Consider the following 16,685-nt stretch of genomic DNA (forward strand, 5'->3'; position numbering starts at 1 on the left):
CCTTCGGTAGCCGAAGATTCTCGAATTTCACAACTGTACGATATTAAAATAGTCAAATTCCACAAATTGTATTCATTAATTCTCGGTTTGTGGAAACAGTAACGAGGATTCACGATCATTTTCCGTGGGTTTGCGCTTCCGGTGACTCTCAGGGCTATCCGGGAATGTATCACGACACGATCAAAGGAATTTTCAAACGGAATCGTTTTAGAAGGTTGTACAATCTGACCGCGCGATTAGGCGGCGTGAAACCCTACGAGAGAACAAGTGCGAATCGTGGATAGACTAGGGACAAACGAGACGCGTGGGTTCTTTTTACGAATCTCATTCGCTGTGGCGAGTTTATCGGCCGAACCAGAAATAGATTTTGCCGAGTTCGCATCTGAGACAGGCTCGCAGGGCTGGGCCCTTTGCCAAGGATGTCACTTAGCCGCGAGAACTACTTTGCTATCCGTTTGTTCCAAAATACTGACCGCCTCGGCTCTCTTATCTTTTCGAGTCGCTAAACTGATCACGGCCCTCAATTTCTTCTGTTCCATGAGCATAGATATACATCCGTTTTCAAGAACCGAGAACAAATGCTTGCGATCGTTTGTAAGATAAAGTTCGTAGAGTAAGTGATAAGTGAAAGTGTTAATCGAGCATTTCTGAAAATGGTATAGTTACGGGGTATTCCACAATTTACAAATAAAAAAGACGAACCTAAATTGGAGAAGATTTAGAAGAGATACTTATCGATGAGCTTGTAGAATATTTCTGACGAATCGATTCTTAAGTCTTCCGCTGTAATGTAAACTAGAAAACTTAAATCTGAAAAAAGTGTTAAACGAATACGTTTGGATTAAAGATTATTTGTTTTACGAAGAGAAAGTAACAGTGGAAAATTATGAATTTTTATGAAAGGGCGCAATTATGGTGAATGTTGAAAGTATGCCAAAATCGAACGTGAAACATCGATTTGCAATCGTTCATCTGCGATTTACATCTATAAAGAATTAATGTTAATGTAGAAAAGTCTCAAAAGAATATCATCGTGCAGATATCTTAAAATTTCCTTTCGATCTTCCCTATTGAAGTTATAGCGCGAAGCATAGATGCGATTTTCTCAAAAGAATGTTCTTAAGGAACGCTATCTTAATTTCTAGCGAAATTTCTATATAATCGGAGAGCAGAAACTGGCACCGTGTACCAATTCTATCGTAACAAACGACATTTCACGTTTACATAGCCACTCGGTCGGTTATAAATATACGGAATTGGAACTTACTGCGAGTTTTGTTTCCGCCACGACAATACGAGGATTTAGAGTTGCGGTAAACGCCATATGACGCATGTTAAATTATCCAATCTGACAACTATAAATCAATGTTTCGTATTTATGGATAGAAAAGCAGCGTTATTCTTATCTCCATGGGGTCGCCTTTAATGTCCCTCCACGTTACACGTAGTTACATTATTTATTATTAAATCGATTATTATTTATCGCCCTTTTAAACGCGTTACTTCCTTTTAACAAATTAATACGTTTCAATCGAGATATACTACTTGAAGTATCGCAACAATTTATCGTTGAATGTTCTTTTTATGCAGTCTAACATGTGCGTAGTGATCCATGAAAATATTTGAATATTTATCACCGATACTCTTTTATGAATTTTATTAACAAAAATTTACAACTTCATATCTCGGTTGTTTACGAAAAAGAAGCATAACGTGCAATTTCTCTATAAAACATTTTTTCCCTTTATAAAACGCATACCTTACGAGGTGAACAAGTTATGTGAATCATTCTGTACAATTGTAATATCCATAACTCACCACAGTACACAATACAAAATGTAATGAATTGCTATGCATTTTAGAATTCCTTTTAAATTTTACCAATATACAACCACGGTACTTTATATCACAGGAAACTCGTAACAAAATTCCAGAATATCTCATACAAACCACACAAAGCATTCAGAAAGGGTGAAGGTTAAGTAATCCACTCCGGCACTTTCACGAATCGCTATGCATCAGCGAAAGTCGGCGAAGAACTGAAGAAAACACGCAGCTTTCTTCGGTAGCGATACGTAACAAGCTAACAAAGCAAACTTCCAAGAGGTTCCACGATCGCCCCCGTTGATCGTCTGTTAACTCGTGGCTGCATTCAACAGAACGGATTACAGTTTGCATATGGTCGATCCACGGCATCGATACACTCCGCGATGATTCTCGATTTATCTCACTGAACCGTCCTTGAACGATAAAGCCGAGTCGGCCGATTCGTCTTATAGCCGAAAACCCGAAAATACGATGTAGTCACGCTAGCCCACAAGCAAATGTTGTGACAAGCTGGAGCGACCTTGTCGTCGCGTTAAAGTTAAATCCGCTCACGCGGTTCGATTTAAACATCCTATATATAAACATAGAACTGGCCCGTGATCCGTCTGTGACCCAGGTCGAACAGGTTTTCTCTTCGGCCACAACAGAGCGCGGAGGATAAGAAAGAGGAAAGCGAAAAAAGGCGGAAGAACGCCACCAACCTGTCGATATTGTGCTAGAACCAGGGAAGTTGAATTACAACGTCGTTGGAGCAAGGTTGACGTGTTTGTAGTTCCAGGCTAATTTTGAGAGTGTGTATATCTCAACCTGATCCCTCTGAGATTTTTATTTAAAGCTTTCTTCGCGTTTCCCAACCTGGTTTCGATTTTTCTGTGCTCAAAAGTGTTTTAATGAAAATTGCGTTTGCAAAATAAGGTCGAAGCGTGTGAGAATGACGAAAGTTTGGAAACGAACCCTTGCAACGTTAATTTACTAATTAATAATGTTAGTAGGCTGTACGTAAACATTTATGCAGACTGTTTACAGACGCATCAACCATTGTTTTCGTTTATTAATGACTCGTCGTCGGTAGAGCTTACAGGTTGAATTTTATAATTGTAACAATCCTAAAGTCTGATTAAAATGTATATTAATACCGGTAATTATTAACGTTAGTTCAATTATGTAAAACGTCCTTGCTCCCAATTCGTTATAAATCTTTTCGTTACGTTGAATTTACATTGAGCTTTATGATTTTATAACGTTTCGCCAAAATGTTACGAATGCTACAAGCTGGTAACTTGTCAAATTTCACCAATAATTTTATCTCACTCGTATGAAACGACTGTCTCCTTAACTTGTTGTAAATCTTTTCAAGCTGAAATATGTCTCAATGGTTTTTGCGGCGAGAAACAAGGTAGAAGGAAGCTTGTAAGAGCGATGGGGCCTTAAATATACGATTGCCTACAGAACAAATATCGCACGACCAAGCGGAAAATCTGCGTCGATATTTTGTTTACGTTAGCCAGGGCGCGCGTAACGCATGGGTATACACCGCTTGGAAATCAGGAAAGTGGAACGAGTCATTGAATTATTAGATTGGAATCGTCGTCGAGGAAGTGAATGGGGATTTGGTAACTTTCCTCCCGCGCTGCTTTCTTCTTTGCTCTCGTGGCCCTCCTGGCGACGTTAGTCATCGTTTCTGCACGGTTTCTTTAAACCGATGTCCACCGGGGATTCCGGTGAAGTATGCAGCAGGCCTTCCGTGCCAAGAACGCACTTGCGCCTCGTGTCGCCGAAGAAAATAGAAGTTCCGCGAAAGAACGACAATCTAAGATTTTGCAGCTCGTAACTCAACGCATTGGAATATTTCGAGGGACTGCGTCATGGTGGATGAAACCTACAGCTGCTCTCGAAACCATCAATCTTATTAAGGACATAGGATGAAGAGATCTAGCAAGTCCAAAAATGGTCGCGTTTGATTCCTTAAGGGGTAGGTCATCAAAATTTATCTATTCAATGTTATCGTGTAGGTATACAAATATCGATTATAAGATTAACGCGAAGAAAAGACAGATTGCATGTACACATGAAAACTAAGGAAACGAAATAAGAAATTCTTATATTGGAATGTGCAAGGAAATACTATAAAAAGAAGGAATATCTACGTTTGATAAGCAACAACACAGTGCTACGTTGCATGTTTTTCAAGTATCAAGAATCAACGTTGGGCCAGTACAACGTTTCATTTGCAATCTCTTTCTCGGATAATTTAAATCGCGAACTCTTGTGTGCGTTTCCTAACATCGTAGTTATTAAAAAGAATTTCAAATAATTTTTGTTCTAAACTATAGAAATTTTGCAATTTGTTGCAAGCTTCTATAAAGTATCTATTATTCTGAAACAACTTTTATGCCTCGATAAAACAATATCTAAATCACTATACCCACGTTTAACGATAATATTGCATACACCAATTTTTGCGAGTTATTTCGCTGCTCGCAGTAATCGTTTAAAAGTTTAACCAGCGTGGCTGATGAATATTTCGAGTCGGAAGGAAAATTAGATTGGTATCTCGTTTCTAGGATAACACGCGGATTATACACGGAAGATAGATTTCCATACCTTGAAAATAGGATTAGATTTTGGTGGAAATTATTGAATTCTCAGGCTCCTCGATACTGGGCCGTAATCGTATGAAGGTCTCTGGGAAATTTCAAGCTCGATCATGGTTTATTTTCATCGCATGGATTCGCGCTATCGAATTCGAAGGTATTATTCTTCGATGGCAAATTCTCGCATTAAGAAAAGCAATCATATCGGCGATTGTTGAATGATATCCTGTATGAAATCACGGTCTACGTTTAATTTTGGTTAAAACGACGCAATTAAACGGCTATTTGAACGCGACGTTGCAGATACACCGACGAGTGAGTCGTGAAAATGAAGGGAGATATCTTCAAAGAACCCGCGAATCGACTGCACAGCATCGAGCAAATGAAAAACAATAAACCGCACAGCTGGACGCTCAAAGAACTCCCTAGGGGCGAAAATTGCGCGTCGCTTGCACTAGCCGTGGTAATTATTTCCATAAGCGTTCTAGAAAGGCTTGCACTGAAAATACAACACACCGACTGACTAAACTGACATCTCCTTCTTCTTCGTCTTCCTTTTAGCCTCTTTAAATCGGAAGAATAATATGAAAGCTGTCTTAAGACCCTTATAAGCCTAAGAAAAGCAGGAGATATCTTAAGAAAATCTTTATAAAGCTACGAAAGGATCAGCGGAATTTAACGTAGATAGAATTCAGGAAATCGTTAAGATCGTCACCGTAAGCGTGCTAAAAAGACTTGTACAAGAAGTTACGAAACAACAATTGGTTATAGTTATATCTGTTTCTTCTTTCTCTTTTCTAAATTACAGGGACGATATAGAGGATGTTTTAAGAAGATTTTCATAAAACTGTAAAATCATTCGGTAAACCGTTAAAATTATTTTCACAGACATTGGAGAATCGCTTGAACTGAAAATTACAAGACACGTCAATTGGTCAAACCAATCTCTTCTCTTTGTTTTCGTAATGGAAAAGATAATACGAAAGGCGTTTTAAGACAAAGCTCACAAGGCTATTAATAGAATGCGCCATTGAGCAAGTGTTAACGATCTGTCGCGAAAAAGTAACCCAGACGACGCGAATATTCCAAGAGCTATAAACAATTTTCCGAGTAACGTAGGAATGTGCGAAACGATCCCCTTCCAGCGAAATATCACACGTATTTATAACACTAATTTGAATGGTGCCTAGGCCAGTACTCAATTTCGAAAGATATTTCAGCGACACATGTGGTCTACGTTAAATCACAGATGCCACGCGTCGTAGACGCGTGTTTTGCACGCGACACGAACAAATTAAGATTTCCGCGAAAATTCCAGGACCATTCGATTGGTGTTCGATTCATATACGATTCGATCAACATCGACGATGAAAAATAACCTCCTCAGATACGTGGCATCGCATCAATTTCTAGGAATCGTCTCGCGAACGAATCGGAACGTGTTACAGATTGAAAATTCGCGAATCGTGTCGACGAGAAGAAACATCGCAATGCTAATGATCTCTGCTTTCCTTCCCACGAAACATCCTGAGAAACAAATAATCCATCCATCACGTAGTAATACGTCATTATTTGGTTCTCACGAAGAGCCAAGAACTCGTCCAAGAATCTCATATGTTTTAACGCTTTCCATAGATAACTTTTATGTGTATATTCTACGTGTCGTATAAAACATTTTGAAATTTCATTGCCACTTTAACGAGACACGATTATTACGATCATATTGGCAATATTTGGGACCAGTTTGAAGAACTTAGTACGCAAATGGGTTAACTGGGAACAGTGTTCGAGTTTATTTTCACTTCTTTCACGAGTATCGCGTCGTCTCGCAATTGCAAATGGAATTGTTCGTAGCGTTCGAATCGTGTGTCGAGGTATTCGTTCCCAAGCAAATGACAATCAACTCAACTCAAAAAGGTATCGAGGTTGAGACGATGACTTTTCTATTAGGAAAACTACACTAGGCAATCCTTATGCGCATACATATATAATTCACGCGACTGGAAATAGTTTTCGTGCGTATTTTGAGTTCATGTTTGTGAATGATTGATACACTCGTGCCACCTAATATGATATTACTATAATATAGCCAATTGTTATATATTATGCATCATATATCGTTATTTATTATTATACATTATTCTATATATTATCTATTAATGAATCATCTATCATTAAAGAATCGAGAGATGCAATAACAGTTATTCGATTTCTTTATGACATTTCATGTTCCATTTCCAATCTATTTGAAACATGTACATATGCTCTGCGCTAATTATGAAAAACATATTAAATTATAGCTCTGTATCACCAAGTGTGAAAATTATTTATCTAAATATCAAAATAGTAATTAGTATGAATTTACGAGACAATATTTTCGACATTTAACTAAAATTGATGAAATTTTCTTGAACATTTATTGGGTCCGCTTTCTGATTCACCTTCGTTTTATTTTCGACGATGGCTTCTGATTACGGGATCCTCCGTGATGTCGTGAAACTTCCGGTTTGCCGCTCTAACTCTCTAAGAAAGAATTTTAAGTGATCCGTCTTATGAAAATATTTACTCGGAAACCACGGGCTTAATTAGCCCCAAGATGTACTAGAGCGTGCTTTTGTTTGCATAGGCGACTGAGTAAGGGTATGCATTTCGTTAAAAGTTAACGAGACCCAGCCAAAAAGGATCGACCGTGAGGGTATACGAAAAATGCAAAGGTTGCTACTTTGTTCCTTAATTATTTTTAGGTCCTTCTTCTTTATACTTTCCACATTTTTTTAAGTATTACGAAAACATTCTTCTTGCTACACGAAACGACTCTGATAATTGGGAAATAAGTAAAGAAAATACACTTTAAAAATTCAACGATCAAATACGCTTGGAAGATGGAAAATATTAAAATTGATTAATTTAGATGTTCCCGAATTTTCACTTCTCACATCGCGATTTCTCACATCGCGATTAATTAATTAACTTTAAAGGTTGCTTGTAGCCCCTATAAACTTTATATTTGCCGAAAGAAGGAATGGTTTCGTTATTGGATAAATTGGCTAAATTCCATTGTCAAACACCTGTATTAATCTCTGCCTAATGATTTCCGTATCTATCAATACCAGAGTACGCGTGGAAACGCAGCCAATCGAATCTAAGCACAATCGTCTCTGCTCCAAATTAGATTTCACCCCTCATACATAATCTAGTCCAACCTGGCGCCCCTACGTTCCTTCATCCACGCCCGAACGCTTGAGAATCGGATCGTTCTAAAACTCGAAGGTATTCTTGCGACGAAATTAAAAGTGCATACGGTTGCAACGGTAAATTGAAGCTAAGTAACGAATCGTGTATTCGGCTGGTGCATTTCACACAAGAATTTTCACACAAGAAGCGTTACACGAACACGGTTGCCGGCAACGGATGCGACATATTCGCTGATAAGGTGCTCGATGACGTGAAATTATTCATAATCGCGGCCCCGACAGCAAATCGTGAATAATGCATTCGACGCAATGGTAATTATAGCAATCGGTTGGATTGGCAACCGACTTGATGAACCCGTGCATTAACGTCCATGGCATCCGCGATGCCTTCCCTTCGTCCATCGCAGTGAAAAAAAGCTGAGGGCTCGTGGAGAACCGCGGAGAATTTTAAATATCCATCCTGGCAACAGCCCAAAGTTTCTGCACGAATTTATCGCGCGGCAGCACACGTATTCTCGTTATTATGAACAGGTATGGCGCTCGTAAACGACAGGAAAGAGCAGCGAAAAAATAAAAAGAAGAGGAAAGAAACACGGAAACGCGTGCATTCTGTTGTTGACTGGCCGGAATTACCGCTATCTTCTTCATGCAGGTTCGAATTGTTTGTCGTGAAAGACTAAAACGCCGATTCAAGGCGACTCCAATATTTAAATTGTGTTTATAGGAAGAGGAAGGAAAGCAGATTTGATATTCAGAAGCGTAGGTGTTTATTAATACGAATGTTAGTCGACTAAAAATTGGTGGCTGTCTTCAAGACTAATTATTACAGCAGCAAAAATACAAAGTTCTTTTTTAAGATTCCAAATTTCTTGGGTACTATTTTATTAACAAATTCTTGAAACTTTTCTTTCATTCTCTTTTGAGTCCAAACGAAAACAGTATTTGTTCAATAGTTTCATTATATAATAGATGTTTGTAACAAAAACGCTACAAACTTTTCGAACAACCTCGTATTTAACTTCAAATGTCAAATAATAGGACAAGTTTGGTGAGATGTGATTGATTGATAACACATTGTTCGTCTGTAATCTCCGTATTAATTTAAACATTTGCCAGAACGAACGTAAAATCGATTTCAAAGAAAAGGAAATAGGAGAACTACTTTCGTCCGCAAGGTTATTTCATCACGCGACTAAGCCCTGGAATTCACCAAAAATTTAGTTTGAAAGTTCGAGTCGACGTTTGGCGCCAAAGTGGTAAGAATTTCGAGGAAATCTGACTCAGCTTGTCGACATTAGCTGGCGTTTCCCTCTCGCGATTAACGGAGTCGAAAAGCGGATTATCACGAGGAAAAGCCAACAAGCGTACAAATTCATAAATTCCAATGGAATCGGTGATTCATCGAGCAGGCGACGTACCATGGTCGAATAGATTCAGACCTTGAAAAGCTCTCTGACCTACTTTTCCCTTCGCTCCTCCCTAAAAATTCAGAGAGAAAGAGAGGGAGAAAAAAACACGTTTTTATGTCACATAGCCTGGACAGTTCTTTTTAAGATCATAGATCATATCTAGTTAGGATTGGACGGGTTATTGCAACAAGGTTGTGCGTTCACTTTACTGTCGTTTTATAGACTATTCAGTATCTCATACTTGTATAATTTTCTTTCTCTTCTTCTTTTTTTACTAATGAATCTCTTTTGTTGATAAATAAATAAACAAGGAGAAACTCTACTTTTCAATGATTTCAATAAACCAAGAGAACACTAACCGATAAAAAATCATATTACTATTTAGGAATATGCTATAAATGTGTAGTCAAACTTTTATAGTAATAAACTTCTTGTCCTTCGAATATGAAACTTCCAACCTTTCTTTCAACAAATACAATATGAATTTAATAGCTGTACCTTTGATTTTTACATAACGTCAACTATATGTATATACTTTGTTTCTTATATATCTACCTTACGTGTTATTTCTACTTTTAGCTATTTTATGTTTGCTACTTTATGTCTTTCCAGCCATAAAGTGACATTACAATAAAGAAGCCAAGAAAAATGTGATTATCGCTTCCAATGATCTTTATGTGCTTATTTCATTAGGCAATTTAGGCTCGTTGCTTAAGACAACTCCAATAAACACGGTTCATAAAATTCATACTCTGTTTCCGTATGAATAAAATGATATTTGTGGTTGCGATACATATAAAGCTTCCTCCCCTTTTCCGTTTTTCTCGTGACGATTTTGTCAACCGTCGGATCGTCATTATAGGGTGAAGAAAATAAAGTGATCTCAAGATAAGAATGAAATTTATAAGCAACAACGACGATATCGGCTTTCCGCCCTAAAGTACAATTTAAGCCCAGCCACAGCCCTAATTGTCGGCTTTTAATAGTTTCATACACGAAAACGAACCGTGCCAGGTTCCTGGTGTCACATTTTCGACCTAGTCGTACACGCGTGTACAGAATCCAGGGTGTGCTTGACGAACAGCCTGACCTTGGCATGAATAAACCACTGAACATGATTGATGACACGATTATTCGTAATAGTAATTTACCGAATTAAGTATATCTGTGAATATCGGTATATCATTTGTTGACAATGAACGTGTTTTTAATGGGATCTCGTGATCGTTTGAACTTTCTGCTTTCCGTGAAACCATGAAGTTTTATTATCGAACGATATATTATCTTAAACTTACACGGGGATTAGATGGAAATTCCTATTACGGAGTGAAATATTTGCTGACAAAAATTAGAGGCTTAGAAGAAGAATGATAAAGAAGAACAAACGATAAAAGCTTTAATTTAGGAAAACCGTGACTAGAGTTACAAAAGAATTTACATTTTGTTAAATAATACGTGGTTCGTTTCTTTGCATGACTATCTGTCATGTGACTCTACTTTTTCAGAAAAAACTATTCCTTTAGCAACAAGCTAAAGTTTGTTCAAGTAGTGATTAAACCGTTAATATAATATTTATACGACTATTCAATTTTTTACTATTGCAAAAATTGAGTAAAAATAAGAAGAGATAATTATATATATATTCTACTATGTTCCACGAATAAAACGAATTAAACTGAATATTCTAACTGGCATATCTCGTTCAAAAACGAAACTTTCCTAACAAATCAATTTTAGTATGTTGAATTAGAAACATTTATCCTAAACTTATTTAAATATTTAGCTAAAATTCATGACAAGTGATTCTCTCCTAATCTCGTCATATATAATGCAGAATATATCCATCATCAAAGGAATTTTTCCAACAACCTAATATTTTCAGGAATAGGAGATATTAACGCGTGGAGAAGAAAAATCCGTAGGTGGATCGTTATTGGTCTAAGGAAGTCCTGTGCGTTATAGATGCTTCATCGATCGCGCAGTCATCGTGGTTAGGAATTATTTAACGTTTTCAAGGGCTACTACTCTACGATCTGTCGGTGTTTGCGTGTAAGATATATATTGCCCTCCGTTGTCGTATTCGATTACGATACAAGAAGACAGTTGAAGAGTATCGAAAAGATGGCTTGTTGGTGAATAAGGAGCGCGGAGATAGGGTGAAAGGAGGAAAAATGAGCGAAACGCGGTTGGATGTACATGCTATAGAGAGGACGTCAGATTAGAAGCCAAGGCTTGACGAGCAGCAATGCCACCGGGACAAAAGCCCACCCTGAAGGGGCTGGCATACATATTTTTTATTATATAAATTGGCGTTACAGAGGTTTCCCAAGAATTTATCGCGTTAATGCCTATTACCGCCCGCCCTTCCGTACGACAGCCGCTGCTTTTGTTAACAAGCGATGATACGCGACCTCATCGACTTACTTTGCTATCCGAATTCTTATCGAATCTCCTCGGTAAAGTTACCGAACGAATGTGATATAAAAAAGACAATAGTAGAAAGAGATAAAAATGATGGATGTTTAGGTAGATAAATTCATATTTTGTAAAATAGAATTAAAGTATCTAAGCAGAGATTTGTTTCACTTACTGAACGTTATAACGCGTATTATACTTTCAATATTTCCTATATAGCGATTCTAAAAAGTATTTGCACGTAACCCAATTTTCTAATAAAACGTAGGTGAAACTTTCTCACAGTTATATGTTTCCATAAAAATATGAGTTTGCATAAATATCTCCAATGTAGTGAAGAGATAAAAAATAAACGTATTGAATTTTTTCAGAATTGAATAAATGGATTTTTTTTATTTCGCACTTTTTGACAAAAGGAAGAAAATATTTTGCTGAAAGCCGCATCGTTCGGGGCAAGCCTTCCAGATCCTTTGTGCAAAGGATTAAAGACTCTTTCGAGCACTTAATCCGCACAAGCTCAGCTATGAAAGCACGTTTAGTGTTCGGTCGTATATCAACGACCGATCGTGGAGAAAATTACTTATACCTTCCACGTTACTGACACGAAATTCGACGGTATGTTTTAAAGGAAAACAACTAGAACATAATTCATTTTATATGCGTGTTAGGAAGACTAAAAGATATTAAACAATAAAACAGGCAGTGACTGATCATAAAGCGTAATCAGTATAAAATTATCAGCATTAAAGTACGATCAAGATAATTGTGTATATCATCTGTGCTACTTAAATGGGATTTATTAATATTAATAGGCTGGAACTCCATATTGCATTCTAGATGAAATTTAATAGAATTTCTCAAGGAGAAAACGAACAGACGAACAATTTATTTTGCATTAAATTTTAGGAAGCTATTATCTTATGATAAGGCGAAGTTTATAAAGATCTCTAGATAAAATTCTGGAATTCTAATAAAGACTTCTGAGGCAGCTAATCTTTCAGCAAGGTTAGTACGAGTAAACAACGAGAAGACGAAAGAAAATACGCGCTCTAGTTCGTTTTACCGCGATCAATCGCACATCTGAAAAACCTGTCGGTTTCCTCTAGCTTTGCCTTCCCTTACAAGGACTTTAGGCATACCTCGAGTGATATTGCCAGTGACATGCATTGTCCTAGTGTGAAACAGAACTACCCCTTTCTTCCATTTAACCGATTCCATCCCCTATTCTATCCCCTTCCATAAAACCTCGCCTTCCGCCGAGATGTTTTAAATAATATTGAAAACGGAGTTCTGGCTCGATGCCTACTCGTTCCATATCAGGTGGAGCAGTTCTAAAAACTTCGATTATATCTAGCCAGCTAGAACGACAACCCTCGAGCTGTTAACTTTATTTTAATCTTCCGCGAGAAGGGAAGTTGCGCGCCTCTTAAAAAACTTTCATTAAACTTTATACGACCACGAATATTATGAAGGAGAAGCGTACTTATTCAAGGCAAATGTTGGAAATTGATCTTTATTTTTTTATCACGCTCGTTATTCCAACATTCTCGTTTTAGTTTCTTTTTTTTTCTTTTTTTCTCTCTCGATCTGATCGATACGACGAATGATAATGAAAACGGATGGCAAACCGTGAAATTGGTTATCTAATTTTAATGAAAATTTTCCACTGTGCAATTGCTCGCTATCGACGTCTAACCGAGATATAAATGGCACGTGATAAATTATTCGAGGCTTATGATTTTGTATAATTGCGTCCCTGCTAAAATTCGCGATAAAGAATAAGCGATTGTATTTTCAACGTGAACGAAGACAGAACTGCAGATATCTCAATTAAAATGAATGAAATTGCTTTAAAAATAATAAAAAAATAATACTGCTTTGGAATATAATATAAAATTAATCACGAGTCGAAATAGCGTTTCTAATTCATCGAAATATGTCGATCGACGAACGTAAATATTTTCCAATCTTTCATGTCAAATTGCAGAAATTATTACAGGAAATATAAATTACTTCAGAAGAATTCATTGTCATTGATTGACTCGAATGTTTTCGTCTCGTATGATGTTACCCAGGCTCACCGTGAGTATCGAACTTCCTGATGATAGTTTCGATGATCGTTGTCCTGGGCGCCACGTGACCTCGTCTAACAGGCATCGCAGGAATATTCCCAGGTACCTGGGCCGACGAGACGTTTGGCGTTCGATCGAAGGCTCGTTAAGCCTGCTTTTAATAATTAACGTGTAACACTACAGCACTGAAAAAACACTCGCAGCATGCGTACAAGCACGGTAGAAAAAAGCACAGCACGAGTTGAGCATAATGATCGTCGATGACAAAGAGAAGCACCAGCTAATATCGGCGATGTTCGTCACAATTCGTTCCCAGTGTGTAAACCCTGTTTTGTTTCCCCTAAAGAACGACTAGAGAAGAGAATGAGAAGAAAACGAAGGAGAAGATTCGTTGCTAGTCGGACGACGAATTGATGTTCTTTTCTTTTTTTTTTTTTTTTTTTTGTTTCTAGAGTCCTTTGCGTAGATACAAAAAATGAGAAGAGATAGTGAACGAAGAAAAGTGGCCACAAAGTATAATGTCAGTTGCACTTAACGGTGACGTGTGTGCCTTTGCCTTTTACTTCGAGGAACACCCCTCTATTACGCTAAATTACTTTTGCGTCTTCCGCGTGAGTATCGTTGTTTCTTGGTGTTGTTGTTGTACAAAATTCGCATACGAAGCTGCGTGGACAGAGTCGATACGTTCGCCTTACGAGAAGGCTGGATGTCTTCGTTTGACTTCCTTTTTGGACCCAATACTCGTCTACCTAGGTGTATCTAAAGATCGAAACAGGCTGTAGCAAGTGACATATGGTTCATCCTCTCGGTTGATCCAAGGACACAAGAGAAGGTCGAGCCTAAATGTCGTCTCGACGTGCGTGACACGAGGTTCCGCTGTATATACCTCTGATGTCTGCCCTGGCTCAAGACGTACAATCCACGCGAGAGAACATCTATTTATAGTTGATATAGCACGCGCCACACGAATGGTGTTCCCACGAATTCCAGAACAGGGCACCAGAAATCTGGAAAACGTCGTGTTAATGATCTAAGACGATTTCGTTCTGCGTTTGTGCACGAGAATTCCCTCTTTTTCTTCACCGATGATCCACGTTTTCCCTTGGTTCCTCGAATCGCGCTAATTTTCCCTAATTAATTTTCTTTTCTAAACTTTTCTTCGTTTCTCCTTTGTTGTTTCGTTTAGCTAATTTAGAATTGCTTTCTAAGACAGCCAAAGGACAACGTGTCGCGAGTACCTCGACACTCGGTTGTCTTTGAAGAAATCGGAAAACTGTCTGAACAACGTTGACCCGTACGATCGCACCTTCTCGGCGGTAGATTCTCCGTTGAAAATTCGGAGAAGCTTCGACCTCGTCGGCTCGAAGTCAAACTTCTCTACATCCGGAGGAATGAACAGTAGACGTCTCGAAGAAGCGCATTGTGCGGACATTTCCACAAAGTGTTGTTGAGTGAGTATCTCGGGAAATGTTCTCTGGGTGTGCTGTGCGTCTCCACGACGATAGACGTCGATCCCACGAGTTCAGTGGTAGAACGCCATTGTCGAATGCTCGAATTCCACGAACGCTGACACCTGTTCCACGATGGTTGCGGAAACGCGAAGCGGGTGAAACGAAAGAATCGCGGATATCATGGCTGTACGTGTATATGTAAGTCTAGGAAAGAAGCGAAAGGAGCGAGGATTAATCGTAAAGAGAAGGGGAAACGAACCGTCGAGATGACAACGAGAAAGGCACGTGGTGGATTTGTAGTTGCGTTTAATACGAAAATGCCAAAGCGCGGGTCTCGACTTTGATTCACTACGATCGTTGCTCGCGATTACACGTTGCAACGTAGTACACTCCCCTAAATCGAATAACTTGGTTCGTGGGGGTCAGGCGGTTGTGCATTTCAGCTCGAACTCAGGGACAGTTATTTTTATACTTCTTCTTCATTCTCCGCAACAACAAACAGGCGGATCGTACGAGTGCCTCTTACGACTTCTCCCGATATTTCTCGAAATACTCATCGGCTCTTGTAACCTGTTGGCGACGGCCACTGACACTACCCACCGAAACCACTATTTGTTTCATCGATTCTCTCTAATGTACTCCTTTTGTTCGTACAAGGCAACTCGCATATTTTCGATAATTTACACAGAACGTATAAAATCCAACGAATATACAAAACGAATGTCTGTGTTCGAACAACTACATTCTTCTCCTGGCCACCACGCCTTGCAGGTCCAAAATCGAAGCTCCTGCGTCACTGTGCTCTCAGCGTACTCCGGTGTATTCTAACTAAAGGAACGTTCCAAACGAGAGTAACTTCCCTTTGACAACCGGCACCGTATCCACGGGCTTGTATCGCTAAACACTGTTGCTTTCCCGCGTGCTCCCACCTTTTGAGTCGGTGCGTCTACCGGCGAAGAGGCATCTCGAGGCCGCGTGCCGAGCAAAACGCCGGAAGGAGAACGAAACAAGAGCAAAAGCTTCCCTCACGGAAGGATTTTCCGTAGTTTCGTTAGTCGCCGTCGTTCGGTCGGAACTGAAAACACGAGGAGGCACGACGGGCCGACGTCTCTCTCGGCGACGGCGACGACGACGACGACGAAGACGACGCCGGCGACGATGGTACGTTAGGGGGGTCGTACGCGGCGCCTGCGTCGTCGGGCTGTCCCCACCAACGTCACTCACCACCCGATTACACCGCCCTATCATATCCCCTCGCCGAGCTAGTGATAATATTGATAAGGTCCTGCGTCTCTTTCTCCACCGTATTGTCCTCGTTCTGTTGGAATCCGGTCAGATGTACACTCAGGAAGGGATGTCACTGGATAATGTGGATTCTTCCGAAAGAACGGGTCAAATTGTTTCTTTGATTATTGCACTAGTTACGTAGCACTTGTGAAACTTATGAACGTTATTATTAAATGAAAACAGAGTTCTACTTCTATCTATACATTCATAAATCCCTAAGTTTTGTCTTTGGATTGTTTCATTTAAAAATTGAGAAAAGCAATTAAGAAAAGTACGGTTTTTATGTGTATAGTAGTTTCTCTAAGAGATTCTGTATGTTAAACCCTAGTAATTACGCCCAAATATCACGCTAAAGAAAAAGATTATACAAGAACACTCGTAATACTTACAGGAGCACCATTTTTATATTCATATTATATTATATATTATATTGTAC

At 38.9% G+C, this 16,685-nt stretch overlaps 1 protein-coding gene across 8 annotated transcripts in view; it reads right to left on the reverse strand.

Moving 5' to 3' along the window:
• LOC117207934 (potassium voltage-gated channel subfamily H member 6) overlaps nt 1–16,089 on the reverse strand; it is a 142,486-nt gene extending 126,397 nt beyond the window's left edge. For 5 of the 8 annotated variants that reach the window (XM_033448672.1, XM_033448721.1, XM_033448697.1 and 2 more), the window contains exon 1: nt 13,521–16,089. In XM_033448672.1, the coding sequence (XP_033304563.1) occupies nt 13,521–13,596 (76 nt within the window). In that variant the 5' untranslated portion in view covers nt 13,597–16,089. The remainder of the gene's footprint in view (nt 1–13,520) is intronic. The other 3 variants (XM_033448680.1, XM_033448689.1, XM_033448705.1) reach the window with 1 other exon arrangement.
• Nucleotides 16,090–16,685: the final 596 nt, after the last annotated feature.

This window comes from Bombus bifarius, unplaced genomic scaffold (genome assembly GCF_011952205.1).
Source record: "Bombus bifarius isolate JDL3187 unplaced genomic scaffold, Bbif_JDL3187 scf7180000007966, whole genome shotgun sequence".
Classification (NCBI taxonomy): Eukaryota; Metazoa; Arthropoda; class Insecta; order Hymenoptera; family Apidae; genus Bombus; species Bombus bifarius.